Raw genomic sequence first — 27,858 nt, forward strand, 5'->3', positions numbered from 1 at the left:
AACACGGAATTTACCAGAAATGTAATATACATTCATTTTATTTTCAATTACAAAATCCTAAGGGAGAGTTCTTTAGCACAATTACATCATTTACATATTTCAAGCATAAAAAAATTCATTTATTTATTTCAATTTCACTTTTTATTAAATTATTTTTTCAAGCACGATCACACTTTCACCTCCTCCCTTGCTCTCTCTCAGGTCCTCTCTCCAACCCCCATCTACTCCCTCTCCCTTCCCTTCAGAGAAGGGAAGGCCTCCCTTGTATATCAGCCAACCATGGTATATCAAGTAGCAGAAGAGTAGGCACCTCTTTTCCTAGTAAGGGTGGACTAGGCAACCCAGTAGGAGGAAAAGGTCCCAAAAGCAGATGACAGAGTCAGAGACAGCCCCTGATCCCACTGTTAGGAGCTCCACAAGAAGGCTTTGAACATTAATTTCTAAGTATTAAAATGACTGATGTGTTATTGCTGCTGGTAGATATTATGTAATTTGTCAAACTGTGAATGAGATTAACCTCTCATAATGTAACCTTGTTAAAACATAGAAATATATCTGTTCCTTCTCTTTTCTTAAAAATACTTAGGCTAGCACTCATATCACACGACCATTATTTCACTCAATTTATTGACAGTTACAGAATTTTTACCCATCTCAGAAGAGTTAAAAACGATAAGTTTATTTGGTTTAGTAATTTACAAAGGGATATCTATATAATGTGAAGTATGTTACAGAATATTCCTTAGTTTAACTGTAATTTAATTTCAAATTTGGTGTTCTTTGTTGTCATTGAACATAGGTTCTTGTAGTTTAACAGATATTTTAAATACATACATGTCTAAACCTGAGATATTAACTATTTAATACATGAAAAATAATGTTTTAAAAATAAGGTAATTTTTATTCTTATACATGTTCTAACAGAATACTGCATGAAAGGTATGCAAATTTTACACAACTTTACAGTCTTATACTAAGACTAAATTTATCTGAAATTAAAAGGTTAGCAAATATAGAACCTTTAACCTTTAGTTCTACTTATAAGACAACATTCACGGGTAAAGGGAATCCAACAGGAATGTGCACTTACACAAATTATATAATATCTGCAAATCATGCCTATTTAAAATTGTGTGTCCCTATATTTATTGTGAGGTATAACATTAGATTGAATGTTAAAATGTTCCATTCATTAGGTTAGAATAAAAGATAAATTAAAGCTAGGTGTACAGTTAATACAAATGACTTTTCTGAAGGATACTACCAACACAGTTGCATATGGATATTCTCTCATCAGAACAATTTATCTTTTCACTGGAACCCAGTTAGACACTTTGATGTATAAAATTATGTACATAAGAATAAAACTCTTGCCTGGAGTTGCTGTCCCTTTGACTTGGAGAAGCAGCTGTCATTGGTACCAAGACACAGAGATTCAGTTAAGAGGGTGCAAGACACATTATTTTATAGGCAGCTCATCTTTTAGTTTCCATGGAGAAATGCCTGAGTTCCTATCATGTCTCAAAGCTGATGCTTACCCCTTTCAGTTGTACTTTTTTGCACCTATAACCTATACTTTATTTACATTTTACCTGAATTCCAACATTCCCTAAAACAATGTCATAAGCCTAGATTTTCCCTCCTAAGTATCCCCCACTGCAATGAGACTTAAAACCTGATTTTGCCTCAGAGTAGAAAGATTCCACAGAATGTATGATCAGTGACATTAGGGTGTTAAGACAACTGACACTAGAAGACAAGCATTGGTGCTTTGGTTTTATGTAGAGAAAAATCTATTAAACAATGTATACACTCAGCTATATTTTTATAAAATACAAAAGCATTCACATCTTTCATCCTGATGGAAATACAAAAGTTTCCCTGTAAAATCTACATAATGACAACAGTAATAATGAGTAAGAGCAGGTGGCTGTAAGGGAGTCTAAATTCTTTACAGTTTTCAATGCTATATGAATTTTACCTTAAAAATTGTGCTCCTTTTTATAACCATAGAAAAATGAAATACTTTTAAAAGAGTAGAACTTAAGCAATCCCTAATGTAAAACAAAAGTAGACAGAAGTATTCTGCAGCTAAAATCTGAATAATCCAAAGGTATTGAGGATCCCCAAATGAAATATGTGGAGTTTTTATTTCTTTGATTTTTGTTTTTTAGAATGCCTAGACTAAAGTTACTAGGTGAAGTAATATCTTGTTTGCCTACTAATAAAAGAATTGACACAGATGATACAAGATATTTCAACCATGATGCTTCTTTTTTCCTCTCTACTACCACTGAATCAACCCTATATTCTGAAATGCAAAGTAGAACTAATTGCTACAACTTTGCTCTACTAGGAGATTCATAATAATTCAAAATGTTTAGTTCATTAATGAAAATGGCTCTCTATCATGCTATGATTATTTCAGAAGACTTTACCTTAAATGCTCTTCAGTGGTTTTAAGTTTCTTGTTTTCAAAAGAAAAACCCTAAATTATCAACATTTCATAAACAATAACTGTTTCATACAATGGCTAATAACTTTGTGCTTCACATCAGTAAGTGCCATGTAGACTCTACAGCTTTTTTATATTACCTAGTGAACCTTTCCCTCAGATTCACCTTGTGAGCCTCTTCCGTGAATAGTCACCCAACAACTTCTAACCCTTGGGGAACTTTCTGGCTCTCAATAATAGAGACATTCATACTTTTCCACCATCTTCCCTCATCCTGGGCTCATGTGAGTCTCCCCTCATACCAACTGTGTATTTTTATGGTTAACTCCTTAGTAGTATTTCCAAGCACCTAAACAAGGCAATACCTTAGCACAATCAATATGCAATTAGTAACTAAATATAACATTTTTCCAACCATTGCAAGAGAATAAAAAAATATAGTTGTTGGAAAAGTTTCATTTATAAAAACAAACACTATAGACCATGTAACAGTAAATATGTAATATATATACATGGAACATCAGAAGTTAGATTTATCTAACAAATTTAAGCATGAGAATACTTAATGTAGGTGAAAACTGCCTATTTCAGTAGGAATAAACAGATCACAGATTCAAACATTTAAAAAAGACAGATTAAGTTTTTAAAGACCTATTTATGAAAATGTTAAAATAGCTCATTCTACAATTAGAATTGAAAATAATAGTTTATTTTACTGCAGGGGATAACTTCTTAAATAAGACATAAAAATGCAAGTAAAAAAGAGAATAAATGTGTTTTTATTAGTATCTAAAATATTAGTAAAACACATCATAAGAGAAATTAAAGGAAAACCATTACTTTAGATCATATTAGTATTCAAATGTATGGAACTCCTCTGAGTAGATATGGTTCAATGTATAAAGTACAAGCAAAAAGACCTGAATTTGGACCTTCAGAACCTAAAATCCAGGTGAGGCTGAGACCTTCTGTAATTTCACCTTTAGGGAGGTAGAGCAGGATGATCTCTACATGTTGCCAACCAACTAGTTTTAGTACATGGGTGAACTCTAGGTTCACTGAGATGTCTAGTGTCCAAATACCAGGTGGTGAGAAATAGAGGAAGAAACTCAGACTTGACCTTGAATGTCCACACTTGTATGCAAACATATGTGCATGAACCCCCATACACACATGAATTTTAATGCCTTCATAACACATGTGCACCCCACCCACACACACACCTGGGTAATAAATCTATGACCTCACAAGACCAGACCAGGGCTCTTTTACTGAGTTACAATTACAGCCCAGTGGGTGTAACTTTGCTAGCTGAAATCTTACAATGCCCATTAATGAAATGTGGCTTATTTATAGAACACCAGGTGAAATTACTTTTGAAGTGAAAAAAAAAAAAACAACCCTAGATATGTATCTTCATATTACAATTTACATTAGTAAATTCTCCCTAAAATCCTGTGCATGATTTTATCAAGAGGTTCAAATGGGTTTTCAATGTTTCACATTTTTCTGATTAAAAACAAAGGCAGAAAACAGTACTAAGCAATGTTTGTAAATGTGGGTAGTTTATAAACAGAGGTTCACGATTCCCTGTAATTTATGGTAAATTTAAAACATTACAATAAAAAACTAAATGCAACAATGGTGGACATTGTGGACAGCTTTGTATTACCACTGTAATTTTAATTACAACTTTAGGTAGTGGGAAATGTTAAGAGGGGAAGGAGAATTACAGGTTTTTAACTGAAATTTAAAAAAAGCAATCTTGCCAGAGATATAAGGGTAACCCAACAGACAAAAAAAAAAAAAAAAAAAAAAAAAAAAAAAAAAAAGTATCATCAAAGTCATGGCAACTCTTGAACTTTAAATTAGTGATGGAAAATGTTTGTCTGTGAAAGAAGTGAGGCTTTTAACCTCAATATACAGTCCCTGGGAGACATCATGATGTCTGGATGCTGTGAGATAAAGGAAAACCCAGTTCTCCCTCCCAGGTCTAGCACTAAAGAGTTTTAGAAAGAGAGTTAGGACTAGAGATGCTGGGTAATGCACTGTATTTAGACTCCTATAACAAGCAGTACTGGGCAGGAAATACTTCACAGAGACTGGAACAGGCAAAACTGAAGATCAAAAGTGTGAATAAATTTTTTTTCAGTAGAGAATTGTTCAGTTTCCATGAGTTTGTGAGCTTTTTGTTGTTTGTGTCCTTGTTGATAAAACATGATGGTCTCATAGGATGCAGGTAGTTATTTTAATTTCTTTGTATCTGTTGAGGCTTGCTTTGTGGCCAAGTATGTGGTCAATTTAGGAGAAAGTTCCATGAGGTGCAGAGAAGAAGGTATATTCTTTGCATTTGGGTGAAATGTTCTGTAAATATCTGTTAGGTTCATTTGGAGGACAGGGCCCTTTAAATCAACTGAGCAAACATCATACGAACCACAGGGAATGAAGCAACCAGCACAGGTTGACACGGGTCTGCACCACGTCTTCTGCATATATATTATAACTTTCAGTTTAGTATCTTCATAGGACTCCTGAAAGTGTGAAAGAGTGGGTCTGTGATTCTTGTGCCTTCTCTTAGGGGTCTTTTCCTTTTGTTGATGGGCCTCATTCAACTTTGACATGATGGTGTTTGTTTTAACTTAATATATTTATTTTGTTATGTTTTGTTGTTACCTCTTAGAAGCCTGTTCTCTTCTAATGAGAGACAGAAAGAGAGTGAATCCAGATATGAGTGGAGGTGGAGAGGAACTACGGGGAGTAGAGGTAGGGAAAACTATAATCAGGATATATTGTATGAGAAAAGGATGTGTTTTTAATAAATGGGGGAAAGCAATAAAAATAGAAACTAGAAAAAATAGAAATAGAAAAAGTGTGAACAGAACTTAAAGTGCCTAATCAGTGGAGATGTTTTTATGGGATGAGAATAAAATTATGGGGGCTCAGAATTAAAGGATCCTAAGAAAAATAGAAAACAATTTTCAAAAGCAGACCAGTGGGGGAATTCTTGTAGCAGTTTGGCAGAAGGACTCCTGGCCACTTGGTGCTATGTGATCACCAGATACCAACAGCAGAGGAAGAGTCTTCAGAGAACTCATGGAAGATGAATAGAGGGATTCTTAGGTGATACTGTACTTCTGGGATGCCACCAATGGAGGTGACATTAAAAAAAATACTTGTGGGTAATTGAACAGAATGTTGTGTTAATAAGGTGAAAGCCTGCAGCCATACCATTCCAGTTAAGGATGCCTAGAATTCTCAAGCCAAGGTGCAACCAATTTATGATGCTGGCAACCTCTACACAGCTCCCATTTTTTTGCCAGTATCAGTCCATGTGAATAACATTGTCACAGTAATATGTCAGCACCACTTCGTCATGTAATTATAACCTAGCTGCCTGTGTTGTGCTAAACATAAATCCAGCAAAAATTGTTTACTAAAGGCAAAGAAGAAGAGAATTAATGTCCCAAGAGCTACAGTTCAATACAAAACATTCCAAATAGGTGGTACTGCTTAATTGTGGAATGCCAAATCAGTATTTGTTGTTTTGAAACTGAAATAGCCACAGTTAAAGGACACCGAGTTTTCCATGTCTATGGGATGCTGCCATTCTACAAAAATCTGTTCCCTCTGTTCCTTCTTCATGGAAGGCCATTAAACATTTTTGTTTGTTTGTTTTTGTTTGCTTTTAATAAAGCTAATTTTAGTACTTTCCCAGAAATTTAAAAAATGGGTATGATTAAAATTATAAAATGTACCTTATGAAAAGTTAAGCACTAACTAGCTCCTTTTAGCTAAGACATGGCATTTTCTAGCCAATTGTTCTCCATATCACACTACATTCCCTAAGAATAGCTGTCATAATTCATTGGCCTTATATGAAACATAAAATTATCATGTATTAAGATCATTTTCCTTAGATATAAAATGAAGCAAGATATTCCCCCAATACATAAAATACCCAAACATACCTACATACAATAAAAATAAGGACAATGTTCTAAAGAACTAGTATTCATATAAATACAATTGACATACACTTGTTTATATTTCTACCCTCCCAGCAATCTGACTGAAATCATTATTTACATAATGTTTTAAAAACCTGAAATAGTTAATGAGACCAAAGGAAAATATAGAGAATTATGATCCTAGGGGAATTTAAGAAAAACTGAAATATTATGGACAAGGCCAAAACCACATTCACATCCTAGTCCCTGAAGCTGTAGCTATTTGGACATCCACTGGGCACAGAGCCCACTATCTTATGTGTTGTCCCCTGGGTACAAACCTATATTCCATGAACCTGGGGAGAAAGGAAAGGTGCTCTGTTACATGAGACAGTCTGGTGAGGTTAACATTTAATTGCTTTGTTAAACACAGGGAAATGTTAAAACAGCTTTTACTATGCTTCTTAAGTGGTTAAGGAATTTTCTTCAGATGCTTATCTCTGGCTACATTTCTTGAAAAATTAAGGTAGAAGATGGAGAGTCCTCATCTCAAGAGAGCCACGTTCGTGTCCAATTCTGTTATATGGCAAGGTGCTCTAGTTTGCTTTCTACTGCCATGATAAACAATACCATAACCCAAAGCTACTTGGGGAACAGAAGGTTCATTCAGCTTACAACTTAGAGGCTATAATGAAGTTCAAACAGCACAAGAGCCGGAGGCAGAAGCCAGATCAGAGATCATGGCAGAACACTGCTTATTAGCTTACTTGCCTTGCCTTGCTTGGCTACCTTTACAGAGCTCAGGCCCACATTCCTAAGACTGGTATGGCCCACAGTAGTTCACACACACACACACACACACACACACACACACACACACACACACACACTTAAAAATCCAAATATGTAAGAAACACAAATAACAATAGAAAGAAAACAAGGACCCCTGTTAAAAATTGACAAGTATATGAGAAAATTTCCACAACAGTTAACAATCAGCAACATGTTAATTAAAACAACAATGACACATTGCTTCATATCTATTAGAAAGGTTAACACAAAAAGACAGGGGATAAAAACTGCTGGTGAGGCTGAAGATAAAAAGCAACAGTAGGGCATTATTGATAGCAAAGAAAATAAGGATACTATGACAAAAGGATATTTTAATCATAAGATTGACAAAAGAACCCCTTCATACATCACTCTCATTACTGGGTATACATCCAAAGGAAAGAACATCACATATCAAGGAGGCATCTGCACTCCCATGTTCCTTGCAGCATCACTCACAACATTATGTATGTATTAACCTCAGTGTCAGTTAATAGATAAATACATATGTGAATGAAAGCATAACAATATTATTTAGTCTTTAAAAAGAAATAAATGAGAAACAACAAAGATAAACATGGAGGGTTGATTATATAAAAATAAGCCAGGGACAGACAAATGCAGCCTGGTCTCATTTATATGCAGTATCTAAAAGAGTCTATTTAAAATTCACAGACAGGAAAATAGTAGTTTCCAGAGGTTGAAGAGTAAAGAGAGTTTAGAAGCCATTGGTCAAAGTGTACAAAAATTCACTTCTATGTTAAACATAAGCTGGACAGACTAATATACAGCATGTTGAATCTACATAATATATTGAGCTGTCTGCTTAAAATCTCCCCAAGGAGAAGCTCTGTAATGTTTTTTATACACACTCAAATGTGAGGTGATATGTGAGGTGATAGATATGATAATTAGCTTAATGTTGGTAATCATTTCACATTGTATACACTTATCAAAACATCACCTTATTTAGCTTGAATACACAAAATTTTTGTTCATTATAACTCAAACTAAGAGGGTATATATATATAAACTCAGAATTGTTTTCCAGAAGGATGTCTGAACCATTTCAAATTCCCACTAGCAGTGTCCCTGAGGCCTAGTTTCGTTGCATACTTGGTGGTGTTTGGTGATGTCATTGTTTTATTATTGTAGCTTTACCAACTTGTATGTAGTCATGTATCACTGTTGGAAATCCAACTTCCTAATGGTTAATGATGGTAAACCTCAAACATCTGTTTATCACTTTGCTATAAATGCCTATTTTTGTCTTTTTAAAATTTCATTTTTTTACTTTCACATCAGCACTGTATTTACACTGTTTCCCTCCTCCTCCCTCGGCTTTTCCCATGATCATCTATTCCTTCTCAAATCCACCAGTGTAGTTTTCTGTAATGTTCTCCATATGCTATAAAAAAAGAACTTTCCTTGAGGAGGGTGAGACCTGCAGTTATCCCTGGGAAAAGGTTATGTACGGAGGATGCTGTTAGAGAGTGCTCTGGTTTGGGGAAGTGGCAGCAGCAGGTTCTCCTCTAGGTTGCATGGCCTCACCAGCCCTGGGTAGTGGGTCTAGTTAACAGTATCAGGCAAGAATTCCCTTCTTCTAAGCAGGCCTTAAGTCTAATTTGATTACATTTCTATAGAATTTGAAAGGTTTTTTGAAGCAAGGAGTTAGTTCTGTGTCAAACACAGGTCATTTGTAAGTATTTCTGGCTACCGATATCGGTCTCTTCATTATCATAATAGAATCCTTCAAAGTAGAAAAGTTTTAGTTTTGATGAGATGAATTTATCAAGTTTCCGTTTGATGGCTCTTGATTTTGGCATAAGTGTCAGATCCTTTTATTTGGCCCTACTTTTCAATAATTTTTCCATGATTTTATGGAATGTTTTAGTTTTAAATTTCACACATAAATCTCTGGTCTTTTATGAGTTTGAAAGTGTGAAGTTGATATTGATCCTCACATAGTTTAAGGATATCCAATCATGGCAGCAACATCTACTGAACAGATGTCTGTCTCGCCATCACTGAATTGTCCTGAATCTTTTTCAGAAATATGGTATGAGTTTGGGTCAGAATTTCTTCTTTTCTGAAGTTCTGGAAACTCAACTTGGGGCTTAAAACCATTCCCTTAATAATATCATACAAATGGTTGTTTTTATCAAAGCTTCTATGTATCTTCTTAAATGAACAAGACTTTATTAATGATATTCTTAGACTTTAATACAAACAAGTATTGAATGCAGGCAAAAATGATTTCCAATGATCACATCTTTCTAGGAAAAATTCTTAATATTCATGGCTCAAGATAGTATTCTAATATATTGATCCTAAAATTTAAGAGTTTCCTCCAATAATACCATCTAGTCATTTCTATGCATTTATTGCAAGCAACAAAATATGCCACTGTAAAAGGAAAGGAATTTCGCAGGTTTTACACTACTCTTAATTAGGAATGGCTGGAGAACAAGGTTTAAGAATAAGCAAATGCAGATGACTTCAAGTAGTTTGATGATGTTATTGTCTTTTGACAGTAGCAGCAATGACCCCCATTGCTTCTATCATACTCCTCCATAAACAAATTGATATGATAGAAATAGCTGTTTTGTTTCCACTGTTAAAAAAAATAAATAAATAATAAACTTTTTTTTTCTACCTCAAAATGTTCCCTGGGTTCATATGACTGATAAATACCAGCTTATGTTCATATGCCCTAGGGACAAAGTAAATGAGGCAAGAATACACTTGGCATTTCTTCTTCTATACTGCAAAAAACCCGCTTAGCTGTCTTCCACTAGAGTACTCTCCAACAAGCCACACACTTTCTTTGTATTCTAAGGTTTCTTCATTGTATAACAATGGCTACCAACCCTGGCATCATAGGAAAAACACCAACAGAATAGTGAAAGCTTGTGCTCATATGTCAGGCCAGTTCCATGAGAAAAAAACAGGCATAAGAATAAAGCTCCATAGTTAACTCGAACTTAAAATTAAAATGTATATAATTCTACACAGTGTAGGTAAATATAAAATGTGGGTTTATGTCAGAACACAATCCATTAATGAAGCTGTGTGAGGAGATTTCTGAGACCTTGTGAGAAAATTCCGAGTAAACAAGATAAGAGTTTTGTAATCTCTGCTCTTCCATAACACTGGTTGTTCTTGGAGTGTGCTTTTGTGCCCCCTTCGGTGTAGTGGATAGGAGTGAGCTTGCTTCATATTATTCATTACAGCTGGCTATTGTCATTTGCTTATCTGCCTCTATGGAAAAACATGTTTTTGCAGTTTATGGCTTGTCTTTATTACTATACACTTGAGTCATGAGACTCTGCTTAACCCTCAGAGTATATGTTGTCTAGTCTGATGGTCTGAATAAAGTTATCTGTTGTGTGAGAGTTTAGTCCACCTCATTTTTAGGCCCTGCTCTCCCATGTTTATGCTGCCAACTAGAATGGCAATAGATCTAGTCTTGTTCTGAATTCCAAATTGTTCTTATGTGTTATATGTATTTTGCACAGGCATTTAGTGGTTCATGGTTAGAGTAAACATCACAAATGAGCACTAGAATACTTCTTTTAGAGGATATACCTAGTCAATGCTGAAACATTCTGAAGTATAAGAGTCTATAAAACATTGGGAAAATGACAGATAATACAAAAGCATTGGTTTTAGGTCCTTAAAGCACTCAGAGAAATGTGTTTCTATTTGCTAGTAAGTTAAACTACAATAAGACATGTTTGTCAAAGTAACTTCAACTATGAAAAATGCACTTTTATTCCTATTTTTTGACATGTGAGAAAATTTCCCAGATTCCTATAAAAAAAACCTAAACATAGTATTTCATTAATTTACCCCTCTAAAAACGATAGTGATTTAGATAATTATACCAATTGTCAATATTAGGCTAATATACTATCTATTTTGTTTTATAAAATAAGTAATACTTCAAGCATGCAACACTGTATAATAAAATTGTTCCTAGTAGCATGAGTATTTTTGAACCTGTAGCAGTAGTAAGTAAAAGTACCATTTAATAGTTTGCGTGACAGTGTATTCATAGTTTTTTTGAAAATATATACTTATCACACTTAATAGTTATTAATATATTAAATGATATATTAATGTTTAATATATGTATAATTATGTGTATATATGTATGTTTATACATATACATTTGTACACATACATACACCTTTCAAATTATAGTAAGTAGTTAGAGAAAAGCAATACCACATTTACAATTAAGAATTAAAGCTGGGCAGTCGTGGCACACGCCTTTAATCCCAGCACTTCGGAGTTCAAGGATAGCCTGGTCTACAGAGAGAGTTCCAGGACATCCAATACTACACAGAGAAACCTTGTCTCAAACAAATAAAACATTATTTGACATGTATAAATTTAAATATACAATGTATCATAGATATGAACATGCAGAATAATATAGCATCTAGAGCAATTTTCTCTTAATTTTGTTTTTTTTGAGACAGGGTTTCTCTGTATAGCCCTGGCTGTTCTGGAACTTGCTCTGTAGACCAAGCTGGCCTCAAACTCAGAGATCGCTCTGCCTCTGCCTCCAGAGTGCTGGAATTAAAGGTGTGCTCCAGCACTGCCCAGCTAATATTTTTTGATAATTTAAAAAGATAAGAAAAATGTGAAGGATATCAGTTGCATATTTCAGCATCAATACCTGAGCCTTAAAAGCAGTAATCAAAACAAACACAATAGACAGACATATGGCACAATATAGGGCTTAATACGTTTACATCTTGGGTCCCATTGTTACATCACTTGCTGTATGATTACATCACTATGTATTATCAATTGATTCTCAGTTCCCAGTAAACTAGTACAATTTCTAAATGCATTTACTTTAACTGAACTTACTTTAATTCACATTACCTGAATGTTACCTTTTACTTAATCACCTTACACAAAAGATCATACCCATAACCTAGGTCTGTTAGTTTTCTGTTGGTTTGATAAAATGCCAGGACTAATACAACTTATCAAATAAAGCATTTAATTGGGTTTTTATTTCAGTGTTAGAGATCATGATGGCTGAGTGAAGTCATGGCAGCAGGTAGCCAGAACAGCACCTGAGAGCCACAAGTATAAGGCAGAGAGAGAACACTGGAAATGAAGGGAGGCTTTTGAAGCTTCAAAGCCACCAATACCACCCCATCCCACCTTACTCCCACCACCCCCCTTGGTGACATACATCCTCCAACAAAGCCACATCTCCTAATCCTTCCCAAACACCAACCAACCAAGAATATGTTACTCAAACATATTCAAACACATGAAACTATGGTGTATTCTTTTATAATTCACTACATTCTACTCCCTAACCCCTAAACCCTTGTGACAATATCATAATGCAAAATGCATTTATCCCTACTCCAGTGTCCCCATAATCTTTCACAGTCTCAATGCTGTTTTAAATTTTAAAGTCTGCTGTGTGGTGGTGGTGGTGGCGGCGGCGGCGGCGGCGGCGGCGGCGGTGGTGGCGGGGGGGGGGGGGGGGGGCGGCGCACGCCTTTAATCCCAGCTCTTGGGAGGCAGAGCCAGGTAGATCTCTGTGAGTTCAAGAACTGGCCAGCCTGGTCTACAGAGAAAGATCTAGGACAGGCACCAAAACTGCACAGAGAAACCCTGTCTCAAAAAATACCAAGAAAAAAATTAAAGTCCGAAGTTTCTCTGATATTCAAAGCAATATCTTAATTGCAATTCCTTGTAAAATTAGAAAGCAAATTACACAATTCCCACATTCAATGGCATAAAATGCACATTACCATTCCAAAAGTGAGGAATGGGGACATACTGAGCATGTAATGGACAAAGCCAGACCAAAATCCAGCAAGGAAAACTCCAAATCTGGTAGGTCCATCTCTGATATCAAAGGGCTTGTCTGCCTTCATCACTCCAGATTCACTGCCTGCAAAATATGGTTGTTTTTTTTCCCCCTTTGGCTGGTTCTATTCCCTGCATACAGCTCTCTTTGGTAAATATCCATGCCTCTTGGGCCTTTACGCAGGCACTAGCCTACCACACATTGTGTGACCTCAGCAGCTCTCCTTAACTGTTGAGGAAGATTCCATTGCCCCTTTACTCTTATAGCCTTCATAATCCTAAAGCCAGAACCCCACCGACAACACTGCCAGTTTTGAAAACCAACTTTGGGTGAACTCTCCACCCTTAAACCATATTTGTAGCAGCGCTCATTTTTTTTTTTTTTTTTTTTTTTTTTTTTTGTTGCTTTTAAGGCACATATGGTTCCTCAGGCCTTTCCTTTTTACAAGTTAGAATCTTATCTGGGTGGCATGACACTATGAAAGCACCCTTCCCTTCATTACATTTCTGATGAGGTCACTCTTCAATCTTTTTTTCTCTTTCAGTACAAGCCTTGGTGCTAACATTAAGTGTCCCGATTCTTCTTTTCTCTTCAAATTTTACATTGTGTGTTTCTTTTTGCCCTAGTTGCTCATTTATATTGTAGACCTGCATAAGAGTGATGACTAATAACCACACAACAGAACCAGTATTAGGCTGCTCTACCAAACAAATTGGTCAGTTAGTTTTCAAATTACCCTCAGGCAAATTCTTATGGCAGGGACATAAAGCAGCCACATTTTCCCCCCAAATCAACCCAGGAACAATCTCTAGCCCAATGGCTAATATTTGTCACCTATCAAACTTCTTGAAGAGAACTCCTACTACAATGGTCCATTAAGCTCTGCTTACAATGTTCAACCACTTTCCCACTCCAAAGTTCCAAAGTCTTCAAGTTTCTCCACAAACAGCATAGTTAGGCTCTTCACTAAACACATGGTTAGGCCCACTCCCTGGTACCAACTTCTGTATTAGTTACTTTTCTATTGTTTTGATAAACCACCACTATTAAGTCAATTTATAAAACAAAATGCTTACTTTTGCTTATGTTTTTAGAGTGTTAGAATTTATGAAGGTAGAGGGAAGGCATGGGGCCATGCAGTAGGAACAGCAGCTAAGGTCTCACATCTCATATGCAGGAGGCAGAGAGACCACATTGAGAATGACATGAGGCTTCCAAAGCCCTTAAACCTTTTCCACTCACACACCTCTTCCAACAAATGTATACCTCCCACACAGTTTCACCAACTGAAGACCAAGCATTCAAACATATGAGCCTACAGAAACCATTCTCATTCAGACTACCACATAATTTAAGTACATTTTAAATGTTTTAAACTCTACATAGACACTAGCAGCTGATATGGGGTCCTGTATAGCTTATTTGAAAGAATATATTAGCCAAATATGAAGCCATGATCAATGCATATACACTTGTGACCATGCTGAGTGGCCTAAAACATTCTCTAGGAAGACTTTTATTGTGGTATAAGTCTTTCTCTAAATTTCTCTTCAGTTGCAATCTAAATAAATTTGAGCAATGCAAGTAGCAATGCTAGCTTTATACCAGTTGGACAATGAAAAAAATGTATTTATTTTGGGAGCTGTAGGGATGGCTCCGTTGGTAGAGTGCCAGCTGTGCATGACAAGAACCTGAGCATTGATGCCCCCAAACCATGTAAAAGCCTGAGCTATGGTGGTGTGCATCTGTAACTTCAGAGCTGTGGTGTGGCAGACAGGGTAATACCTGGATCGCACTAACCAGCCAGACCAATGGAAAGAGGCTGGTACAAGGAGAGAGCCTGCCACAAAAGTGCAACACACACATGTACACAAAACTTTTTTTAAAGAAAAAATGTATTTGTTTTTGAGAGTACATATGAATGTGTTGCCTTTGACATTTGTAGCAAGATGATAACTATTATACGGTAGATACAATGCTGAATGTGAGGTTAAAACCCTGCTTTCAATGTAGCAAACCCACAAACACAGCATGAGTTTCTATAATTCTAGTTGACACATTTTGCTCCTTTTAGATTTTAGTTCATAAATGAAATAGGAATAAAAAAGAAATGTACTGTCAAAAATACTGTTGGAAGAATTACATAAGATATGTGAGAACTTTTTATAATCTGAAAAGTGCAGTGCACACAAAAAACATCATGACTGAGTTCTGTGTTATTATATTTCAGATTAGCATGAACTCTGATGTATTAGTGTTCTCAGTAATCATACTAGTGAGTTTTTAAGGCAGTACTTTATAATGAATTCAGTTAAAAAGGAGATGAAATATCTTGCATATGCTCAAAAATTACAGCTACTATTAGTAAGTCCAAATATCATGAAAGAACAATAATAATTCAATGTATATCTTCTGTTTACAACAAAACACCATCTATCATTCAATTTGATGGACAGATAAAATATTCTTATGAGAAAATAATGATACAATGTAAAAACAAGTGACTGAGAGTATCTTAAAATCAAGCTAAAAGGGGTTTATATGGAAAGTTAATTAAAATGTCAGGGTGGTGGTGGCTCACTCCTTTAATCCCAGCACTTGAGAAGCAGAGGCAGGGGGCTCTCTCTGTGAGTTCAAGGCCAGCCTGGTCTACATACAAAGAGTTCCAGGATAGCCAGAACTGTTACACAGAGAAAACCTGTCTTGAAAAACCAGAAATCCAAAAACTATACTAACCAATAAACAAACAACAAAACAAACAAACAAACAAAAAACCCAAAAATGTCCTCAGTCTAGAATTTGTGTTCTGTGGACAAAGTTTTGAGAGTCCAAAGGAACAAAAAGGAAAGAAAAGCAATACTCAGCAAAGCGAGGAAACATTAATAAAAAATCTGAGGCTACAGAAATTACAGTTAACTCCTTTCTAATAAGTTAATTTCACTTGATGGAAATTACTTTTCCTTCTAAGCTAAAATTCCCTAACATGTGATGTCTAGGTATCATCTATACATTAGGGGAAAGGTAATTTTTGTTTTGTTTGTATTGCTGCTGCCTTTTGTCCTCTGGCTTCTGTGATGTGGTTAGTGTAAGCAGAGTAGTGCAAAGGTATTGGTGAAATTATTAAGGCCACTCCACGTAGTTAAAAGGGAGGTTTATTTTGTGGGGTAACTTACAAATGAAGGGGTAGGTCGCAGAGTCTGGCAAAGGTATAGGGTAGTCCGGCGGCGTTCTCTGGAGAACTCTGCTCGGTCCACCTCTAGCGTCCCGCGTCCCGGCCCCAAGAGAGCCACCTCCTCCTGCTCCTCCCTCTTCCGCTCCCTCCTCTGCCCTGCCTTGTGGGCGTGATCATTACTGAAGCCTCAATGGGTGTTGGAACTTCCAGGCCAATGCTGGGATGGCTACCCACTACACAAAGGTTTGACTACTTCCTAGATCCACACAGGTGTACCCCCATGGCTTTTTATGGTCCAATAAAATATCAGTTACTAAAGAGCTACTTCTTTATTGGGAAATCCTTTTTGCTACTACATGTCCTCCAAAATATCAACCATAATTATGTCTCTTGAAACAACGAAATTAAGGAATATATGTGTTACAAAGGTATTTGATAAAAATATCATGAAAGTATTAATTTTATCATTTAGGGATTTGCGTACTTAGAGCAGTTGCTCTCAACCTTCCTAACACCATGACCCTTTAATATAGTTTGTTATGTTGTAGTGACACTCACATAAAATTATTATTGTTGTTATTTCATGACTGTAAATTTTCCATGGTTATGAATCAAAATATCTGTGTTTTCCAATGGTCTTAGGCAACCCCTGTGAAAAAGCCATTTAACCCCAAAGGGGTCAAGACCCAAAGGTTGAGAACTACCAAGGTACTTGGTATCAGAGGAATGAAATAACATTTTCTTTTTTCTTTTCTTTTCTTTTTTCTTTTCTTTTCTTTCTTTGGCTTTTGAGACAGGGTTTCCTCTGTGTAGTTTTTGGTGCCTGTCCTAGATCTTACTCTGTAGACCAGGCTGGCCTCAAAACTCAAAGAGACCCGCCTGGCTCTGCCTTGCAAGTGCTGGGATTAAAGGCGTGTGCCACCACCATCAGGCAAGAAATAGTATTTTCAATTTCACCAAGTCATCCATAATGTGCAAATCTATCAGAGCATAAATGTAGCTATGAATCCTCATATATTCCTTCCTGAATTCCAGTCTTCCACGTATTCTGTATACTTGATCGCTTCAAATAAAAGTTCAGCAATATATCTAGGTTTAGTTTTTCTAGCTCTGTGTGTGTGTGTGGCAGGAGTTGGAGGAGATGTGTGTGCTCTGTGTGTGTGTGTGTGTGTGTGTGTGTTTCACTTCGACATTTTTTAAATTAAAAGATCCTAGGTTATGCTCATATGCACATTTAAGTTTAAAAACCTAAAAATAAATTTTGTTACTGTAGATGCTGTTGTCTAAGCTTATACTACATCTTATGCAATAATGTACAGAACAAATAATGTATATGAATTAAACAGAATATACATATGATCTCTATCTTGAAATTTAGTAATTATCTGCAGACATATATACAAATACAGAAATAATTGACACAGTATACATACTATTATATATTATGTAACGTATAATGATATATGATGTGTATGTATAAACATGGACCTAGAAAAAACATCAAAAATAATTGGAAATTTTCATTTATTCTAAATCCATACTTAATGAGAAAGGATTATTTATAAATAAATATGAGTATTATGGATCATTTTCTGAAAGCAATGTTCAAGACACACAATCGTATGAATACATATTTAAACATTAGAATACAACTTCCATATCTTAAACACACCAATGATTCAGATTGGTAATGATGATCTTGGATATTCTTTTTAAGTTTCCGATCTGATCATTATCTTGATCATTTAAGATTGTGTCTTAAATTTATCTACTCCATCCAGTTCTTAGCATTACTAAAGTATGTTATACAAAATACAACTTCACTTTAAGAAGCAGTTTTAGTGATTTAAAAGAATAATTTACTAAATATTACTTTCTCTAATGACTAAAATTCTGATCATGCTCTGTTGTTTGTTTTGATGACTGGGCTTCTGTACAAAGCCTGCCTTTACAGCTTGTCTCTCATGGGCAGCTACACTCTTCTCTCTCTTATCATCAGAGGAAAAGTTTACAATAGAGAAACTCATGTTTGAAAAACAGAAATCAAGACTTCAGTCAGGAGTGTGTGTGTGTGTGTGTGTGTGTGTGTGTGTGTGTGTGTGTGTGTGTGAATTGAGGAAAGAGAGATGGCAGTAGGTAGATGAATTTAGTTTGCTATAAAAATGTGGATGGAAAAAATGAAAATACTGTGCCTACATTGTTTCATAAACTAGTATGCACTAAAGATTTTAAGTAAGTTTCTCTGCATTTTGTCTTCCCCAAAAACCAAACTTGGAAAGTGAATATGGTTGGCCCAATGTGTTGAGTAGTACAAGTTCACTATCAGTAGTGCTGGCTTAATACAACATGACTTTGTAATACACACAGAATCACACAAATCAGTATATGCCATAGATGAACTGTATGGACTCCACTTGATTATTTGTTTATTATGCATAGCTATAGACATATACCAAAATACTTTGAGACACTCTTTTGGCACATCAATATAACGATGTGAACCATTCACTAGGCTTTGAATAATGCATAGAAATACAATCCCAAATAAATCACTATATTTCTGGTGTATATGGGCTTAAGGATAGTTAGTCCTATGAATATGTTTAGTATTCTTATGAAATGCTTGGGACATAAAGTGTTTCATATTTGACACATACACATATACATAATGGGATATTTTGGTAAGTTTAACTTGGAAAATTCATTTATGTTTTATATACAATTTTTAAAATTTATTTTATTGTATGTTTAAGGGTGTTTGGGTTGTATATATGTGCACCACTTGTATGTCTGTTCCTGTGGAGAGGAAAAGAGGGCATTGTAAGCCCTGGTTCTGAAGTTACAGATTATTGTGCACCTCCCTTTTAGTGCTGGGAATTGAACGTGGGTTCTTTGAAAGAGCAGTTAAACACTGATAATTCTCTTCCATCCCTATATATACATTATTTACACATACTTGGAAGTAAGACACACTTTTAGAATGCCTTTTTTAAAGAATACTAATCACATGAAGTGATATGGAATTTTTTACTTGTGGCTATGACCTTGGCACTCAAAAAGTATTTGGGGGTAATTTCTGTTTTATGATCATTTATGATGTGAATGAAATTCTTTGACAACAATAATGTGATGTCTGAGTCTAGATTTAGTCAAATCAGCAATCTAAACTTTGTTCAGTCATGTTAGTGATGAATGATATCATTCCATATTGCTATATTTATTTTGATAGATGAGTCAATGAGCGGTATATTCAGTCACCAATGATTTCAATGACAGGTTTCTTAGTTTAGCCCCAATCAAGGAAATTGAATATTTTTAATATGTGTCTTGATTACTTGAATCTAATCTGTCAGAGTTCAGAAGAAAATGGACAATCAAGGCTTAGAGATAAATAAGCCTCATTAGCATGTTTTCATTTTTATTATTACCTTCTAGTATTCTTTCCTTAACAAACAAGCACAGGTACTACAGTATCTTGTGAATTATGACAGTAATTGCTCAAACAGAAAAGTGAGTAGAGGAATGAGATAGTTGTAAAGATACTGAAGTACTGTCAAAGATAACACACACATACACACACACACACACACATACATACACACACACATAAGTTCATAAAGACAGTGACACTTTTGTACAGCATTTAAATTACTATTACACTTATATAATACTTTAAAAAATCACATGTATAAATTTTACCTATAAAATTCAGTGCTTTAACAAATATTTAAAAAGAGCTTTAGTGAATATTGGGGAAAATATTTTATTTATTCTTCAAAATGATGTTCATATGTTGGGGATGTAGTTCATTTGGTAAAATTCTTGCCTGATATGTACCTAACCCTGGATCCTGAGCACTGCAGAGCAGTATGTGATAGTAGTACAAGAATTTTGGAGATGGAGGCAGAACAATCAGAAGTTCAAGGTCATCCTCAGTTATAATGCTAGCTTGAGGCTTATCAAAGATACACAGCCCCTTCACGAAACAATAATAATGATAACGATAATAATAATATAATCTTTCTTAATGGAAGAAAATGTTGTTGATGAATCAAGACAAATATCAAAGCTGACTCAATTTTTCTTTATTAATGATTGCCCAAATGAGTCAACTAAAGAATACAGTGAAAGCCATCCAGCCACTATAACCTGAAACCAACATGCACAGAAACCAAGAAATGTTTTATTTTTTCCCCTTCAGTGTGATACTAAGCCCTCATTTAGAGGGAGTAAGGGGTACAATAAAACATTTCATCAAAAAAGATGTTCTTAAGTCACAGGTATGCAGTAGGCAACTGGCCTCCTACATTGACCATTTGTCAATAAAATATTATAAAATTTTGATTCCTGAAAGTTTGAGTTCTTTTCACAATATACCAAATATCAGCACAAATACAATTACAATTCATTATATGTTGAAATAAAGTGTTGGTTATAATCCACACAAGAAGCACCATATATCCATTGAATTACAAATGGTTTGTTTGGAAGAGTGTGTAGTTTGGAGTCCATAAATTAGAAACATACACCCTTAATGGTGAAAGTATTAATGCCTATCCAATTCTTATTTCTATGATTTTGGACATGATGATACATTTAAATTTTCAAGTGCACACACTGTTATCTTTAATTTGTGTTTTAGTATCTCATAGGACCTACTTATAAACTGTCACCGAACCAACAATATAGAGCTTTGCCATTTCAACTTATTCTTTTGAGTGTAAGAATATTCTGAAAACAAATATATATTATCAAGTTTCTTTAATAAATTATGTTTTCCAAAATGGTTAAGGGCATTTAAAAAATAAAGGGTTCAAACTTTAGATGTTAAAATACACATTCTTCACACAGAAAAGAAGTAGACGATAAAAATAGTTTGTATATAGACACACTTTTAATGTTTTTAAAGAGGCATGTCCAATAAAATGCATATTTTTAAATAAACAGTGAGTTTAGCAAAAGATTCTAAAAGATTCTTTGCTCTAAATATGTATGGGAACACATGGTTGGGTGGAAATGGTGTTCTGGAGTGACATTTCACATGTTCCTTAATGTCTAGTTATCCTGGAGGCAGTTGGTGTCTTTTCCTTGAACTTTATCATGTAACTAAGCTACATATTCAGTTCTTATAGTATGTAATCCTGTATAGTTTAAATGGGAGGAAGGGAGGGGATTCTCTAGTTATCAGTCCCATATTCCTTGACTAAGAGTAGAAACATTTCACTGAGATGAGGAAGGGGGCTTAATTCTTCCATTAATGCACACGTTTGGAAGAAAGACTCAGACAAAACCAGAGTTCAGCAGGACTGAAGGGATAGATAAGGAATAACCACCCTGTCAGAGCAAAGGGAATCAAAGGTCAAGTAAAGAGGACTCACATACAGCGGGAATCCTATATAGCCTTTTTCGGCTGGCAGCTCTGGGGGTCCCAGATAGGTTCTTAAGTGAAGAGCAACTGTAGGTTTTCACCAGGTCAGGTCTTATCTCTGGGGGATGGAGGGGACAAAGCATGATCTTCTACCCAAGAAGAGCCCCTGAAACCTTGCCCCTCCCTTTGTTGTGGAAGTGGGGTGCTGGGCTGGGGGATGGGAATGGGTGACATAAACTTGTCCTAGCTAGCTATGCATTTCTTGCTCTTTTTTTGTTTTGTTTTTGTTTTTCGAGACAGGGTTTCTCTATGTAGCTGTGTGCCTGTCGTGGATCTCACTCTGTAGACCAGGCTGGCCTCGAACTCACAGAGATCTGCCTGACTCTGCCTCCCAGGAGCTGAGATTAACAGCCCAGTGCATTTCTTGCTCTTTAAGCATGAGAATGGATCCCTGTGTCCTTTGGTCTGCCTTCAGTGAGAATGCCAGCAGAGGCAGCAAAAGAGGCAGCTTACTGCCCCCATCACTTCCCTCCAGCTAAGGGTCCATAAGCACTTCTGAATGCAGGGTGAACTACCTTCCTTCTCTGACTGCTCTATACCTTTGTGCAACTACCCAAAGGCACATTGCTTTTATTCTCAAATTTACAATCCCCCCACTTCTATACATAAATTTAAGATCCCCCCTTTCATTCTTTTTCCTTTCTCCAAGTTGGAATATTCACTTATTCAGTAGAGAAATCCGGGAACTTTCCACCTCTAAACTAGGATTCTAGAAAGTCTAAGGATAGAACTTGTGAACTCAGGAAGACAGACACAGCTTAGGGAATGAGCAACCCCCCACACTGTTGTATACTGAGCTAAGTTTCCCTTTCATCTTGTGGCCAGGTGAACCTGGCCGGCCACACTGCTGTGTCTTGGAATTGGGAATACCCCCTGCAAGTTAGTCTGCTTCCATTCATATCCATCAGATCTGGAGAGCTCCTCTCCAGGTGCCCGCCCATTCTTTCCATCCATGACCTAGGTCCTTTCAGGACAGTCAGTACATCCCTTTAAAATACCTATGGAATCACCAAAGTTTTGTCTTCCCTCTCACTTCCCCGCCCAGGTCCACACTGTTTGTCCCCCAAGTTAGACCACACATCTCTCAAGAAGAAAGTAAGATTCCATAAACTTTGCCTCCACGGACTTTCCTGCAGTGAAGAGCGAGTGCACCAACAACGCACACTTGCCTATACACAGGCACAAATACACAGGTCCGGGAAAACAGCAGATGAGGCAGCCAGCCAGTGGGCAACTCTAAAGGGCACGTTAAAGTCCTTGCTGTAGCCAAAAGGAATGTGCTGCACTTAAGAGGCATCAAAAGAGAATTTCGAAATGGGCTTGGGGAAAGAAGACCAGGAAATGGTGAATATAAACACACGTAGAGAGATAAAGAAACCATTTACACCTGCTGTCAGTACACAGCAGTTTTCGCGAAAGGCGCACACTTTTGAGAGAAATCATTGTGGGGTGCACTGAATGTAATAAATACCCAAGGCTTATATATCTTTGGAACTGACACTCTCTGTGTTCTATTGGACTTCTTGCTGTGGTCACCATGAGCCCAGCGCACTTGAGGATGGGGATTCTAGGCGCTTCAGAGCCCTCACCTCGGTGTGCAGAGTACCCTAAGCGGTGCCAAGCGCTCCTCGGGTCAAGCAACAAGCGGACTATCTGGGGAAGGCTAGCTGCCCTGGTACTCGCGCGGGTCACCTCTCCCCGCCCCCATCCTTAGCAGTCTGCCGGGCCACTGGAGCCGAGGAGAAAGAGAAAGCCGAGTTAGCCACTCACCCCTAGCTTCCTGCTGCGGATTTTCACGTAGCCCTGCTTGACTATGTCGTTAAAGTTGGAGGCCATGGCCAGCGCGGTCGGGCTCTTCTGCTGGGCGATCCACTCCTTGGAGTCGACAACCGCTGTCCACCGCCCGGTCCACGCAGGTCTTGCATCCAGCCGGCCGTCGCCGGCAGTCGCGCCACCGCCAATTTCTCCCCAGGCTCCTGCCGGCGCCGACCAAGGGTCGATAGCAGGGCCGCCAAGCACCGGGACCAGGGAATCGGGCCCGGAGCTGCTCAACAGCACTAGCACCTCGCGAGCGGTCGTCACCTTCGCCCCCGGCCACGAGCGGAGCACCGAGGCCCGCGCCGCCCCCAGTTGTGCCCCACCTCCGCGCCGCCGCCCCCGGCAGCACCCACGGGCTGGCGCCTCACTCGGCGGCGCACAGCTGGCCGGAGCGCACCATCGCGGCTCCCAGGCGCGGAGGAGGGGGAGGGACGGCGGGGCGGGCCGTTGCGCCCGCTCGGCTCCCTCCTCCTTGCCCGCGGGGTGGCAGGGCTGGAGGATCCTGGCAAGATGCACTCCATCACTCACTTCTCCCACAGGGAGCTCCGCCTGCCACCCGCGCCTAGGGTACCGCTCCCACCAGAGACCTGGGTTGGCACCACTCGCCCAGGCGTGGATTCCTAAGGACAAGGATCCTCATTCCGCCGCTGCTGCTAATCTCGCCATCCCAAGCTGGGCAGTGGAGACAGAGCAGTGGGGGACTTCACAGGTTCGCAGAAGGCAAAGGGGAGCGAAACAATTGTTTAAGAAGGCATCTATAATACATTTTTAGTTCTAGGCACACGTGGCCTTTCCAGGTCTTTGCCCTGTTGGGAAGTGTAAATCGAAGCCAAGCCCTTCCTGGAGCACACACAAAGAGACCAACCCTGCGCATGTGTCTAATCCTCAGGCTGCTGAAGTCAGAAGGAATCCAGGAGGCAGCAGGTCGCAGATGTCCTCTACAGAAAAGGTGGTGATGCCCAGATTGGCAAATGCGTTTTAGTTAACTAAGGCTCAACTTGCTACTGGCATTTCATCTATTCAGGAAATAAGAGGGAGAAGGGTTATCTGTGGATGCGCTGAAATGTTCAACTTGTCAAAAATCAAAGGAATAAACTTTCTCCTCTAGGAAAACATACTAAAATGTGTGTTTCTCTCTAATATAAAGACATGAAATTTTAAAGTTACATTCTTTTAGGTGATTCAAGGAAAAGGAACATTGAATATTGGCTAGCAGAAATGTATAGATATTTAACTATAGTCAAGAATGTTGAATGTTTACAACTTAAGTAGCTAAAGAAGTTGATAGTTGAGAAAAATAAGATGTGCAAAGATTGAAATACATTGGTGCTTGCTTCTTCATCTGTGAGGAATTTATATTGAACGGATCTTCAAAGACCTCGTTTAATTCTGCTTTACTTCACAAGTATTTTTTCTAGGTTCTCTTTAAATTGTCTTTTCTGTATTTGGATCATAATTACTTAAGGGAGATACAAACTAAATTTGAGGGGAGAAAAATAATGAAAGCCTGGAGAACAAGGTCACATACCTTTCACCCTCAATCAAAGGGGTAGCTCTAAATGGGCACAGGGGAGATGCTGGTCCCATCCCCCACCAAGAGATGCCATTTAAATCTAGTACAGCACAAGGGGCATCCTAACATGCCTCAACAGTACACATTCCTTCTACTTCATTTATTTGGTGACTCTCCTCAACTCTATTTGTCTTTTACCCCTCCCACCATGCAAGCAAATTACAGTATATCAGGGTAAATGTTTAAAATACCACCAAAAATTCCAATAAGTTTTTACTATGAAAGGGGATAAATTTCTGATCTCCCCAGAAAATTCACATGCCTGCTTTCATTAAGCTCCGTGGTTATCTCCTTTAAAAACTGGGTACATTTGTTTCTATTCCATTTATTTTTAGTAGTTTCACATATTTCATTTCATTTTAAAATATGATGCAAAGAATGTCTTACACATTTCTAAATACATTTTTTTCACGTGATCCTCTTTGCAAGCAGAAATGTCAAGTGAAGCATTCTCCCCATTTATTAGGAAGAATGTTAAGGCTCAGAGGTGTTCTGTGACTGGACAACCATTTCAAGGTTGGAATCTACGACAATTTTCATCATCATAAACACTTTCATTTACATATCATCCTTTGTATTAGCTGCTTTTCTCATTGTTGAGACAAAATACTGACAGAAACAGGAGATATAAAGTTCATCCTGTCGGGGGGAACATGGCAGCCATGTGATGATGCTAGTTGTTAACACTGCATCCAATCACATCACATGGGGAAGAGGGATGCAGTACTCAGCTTGCTTCTTCTTCTTCTTCTTCTTCTTCTTCTTCTTCTTCTTCTTCTTCTTCTTCTTCTTCTTCTTCCTTCCCTTCCTCTTCTTCTCCTTCTCCTTCCTCTTCCACCTCTTCCTTCTTCCTTCTTGCTTTCCCTTCCTCCTCCTCCTTCCTTCTTCCTCTTCCTCCTCCTCTTCTTCCCTCTTCCTCTTCCTCCTCCTCTTCTTCTTCCTTCTTCTTCTTCTTCTTCTTCTTCTTCTTCTTCTTCTTCTTCTTCTTCTTCTTCTTCTTTCTTCTTCTTCTTCTTCTCTTCTTCTTCTTTTGTTTAATTTTTTTTCTGGTTTAGGTCTCCAGCACACATTCCATTATGGATGTGACTTCCTGTCTCTGAAAACAACCTCACAGAAATGCTCTGGTTATATCTTCTAGGTGATTCTAAATCTATTCAATTTGATGATGAAAATTAACCATCCCAATCTATTTTCACAAGAGTCCAAGATTTTGTCTCAGCAACCATCTTAGGGGCTTGATAATGTTTAGTTTGGGTAAGCAACTGCAACTTTTAGGGATTATTGACTCATCTCATATAATCACCTAAAGCAACATATTTCTTAAAGTATTGATAATAAGGTGAGGCGATATGTTTAACATCTATCTATCTATCCATCTATTTATTTATTTGGGGAGTGTCACTTGCATCCCACATTTGAATCTGTGAAGATTAGAGGACAACTTGCTGGGTTCATTTCTATCCTTCTTTGATGTAAGTTGTAGAGATGGGATCAGGTCATGAGTTTTGGTGGCAAGTGCCTTTACTCACTGAGCCATCCTGTCAATCCTGGCAATAAGATTAAATGATTAGAATATTCTCTTGTACTAATGTTTCATTTAAAGTCTATGACAGTGATTTCTGTGGCCCTTCTTCTATTTTAATATTGCTCTTTTATTTTCTACTTGAAAGCAGGTGGTTATTTAGGTATTTTTCATCTCTTGACCTGTATGATTTTATTCTTAAGGTGCCACTTAATATTTTCACTTAAGTTGATATTTCCTGTTAGCTAATAATATGACTGAGAAACTAGATTACATTCTGGTTTTTCTTTTTGCTGGAATAATTCATGAGAAATGTGTACATCCTACTGAATCATACTGAATGGAACAAAAGGTCTAGCTATAGAATAGATTAGAAGTCTAAAATGTCAGCCTGATTCATACTTTATAATGCATAAATTAAAGAAAACTAAAATTTTAAGGCTAAAACTAGACAGTTCTCAACTAGCTTCCCATCTAATGATTAAAAGGCATAATTTCATTAGGCTTCAAATTTCTGATTGGCTAGTTGTATTTGTTTCTGGAATGTGCAAATTTTTATTCATTTACTGAAAAATGAAACAATTAAGCAAAATCACCCTTCCTTGAAAATTAGAGGACTATGGAGTTTTGACTTTACTAGCCAAGTTTCAGAATCAATAAATGGGTTCTAACAAGTTCCGAATGATCCTGTATTCTCTTCAGATTATCTGCATATTTGGTGCATTTCCAACTTAAGTCATTGTTTTTTGTAGTGTCTGGACTACAAAGGACTTCTTCAGGTGGCATTATTCAAATTTAAAAGATAGGTACTGAAAGAATTTATTAGCCTTGCCATTGACATCCAAACTCATCATATACATTTCCAATTTCTATCTACTGATAAATAGTTCTCTTCTTTTCCCTTTATGTTTTCAATGCCTTTGTAAGAAATCACTATCATTAGTGTGTGTGTTTGTGTGTGTCTGTGTATACTATCATTAGTGTATATATAGACAAGCAGAATGTATATGCACATGTATATTCAAAAATAATGTCAAAGATAATCTAGAATGAGAAGAGACATTGAGATCCCATATGTTATATTGGTAGAAGTCAATCTAAGAGATTCAGCTGCAAAAATCTACTGTTACTTGAAACAGTGATGATTACACAGAGAAGCATGTGGATAGAGGGCAGAACAAAGGATCAAAGATAATTATATTCTAACCTTCAGAACTTATCTAAGGACTTTGAATGTTTCTCCATTAGGATGTAAAAATTA

At 37.1% G+C, this 27,858-nt stretch overlaps 1 protein-coding gene across 1 annotated transcript in view; it reads right to left on the reverse strand.

The window, feature by feature from the left end:
• Dok6 (docking protein 6) overlaps nt 1-24,109 on the reverse strand; it is a 465,356-nt gene extending 441,247 nt beyond the window's left edge. The window contains exon 1 of the mRNA XM_036204473.1: nt 23,455-24,109. Coding sequence (XP_036060366.1) covers nt 23,455-23,520 — 66 coding nt within the window. The 5' untranslated portion in view covers nt 23,521-24,109. The remainder of the gene's footprint in view (nt 1-23,454) is intronic.
• Between the last annotated feature and the right edge of the window lie 3,749 nt (nt 24,110-27,858).

The sequence above is a fragment of the Onychomys torridus genome, chromosome 13 (assembly GCF_903995425.1).
Source record: "Onychomys torridus chromosome 13, mOncTor1.1, whole genome shotgun sequence".
NCBI classification, from domain to species: Eukaryota; Metazoa; Chordata; class Mammalia; order Rodentia; family Cricetidae; genus Onychomys; species Onychomys torridus.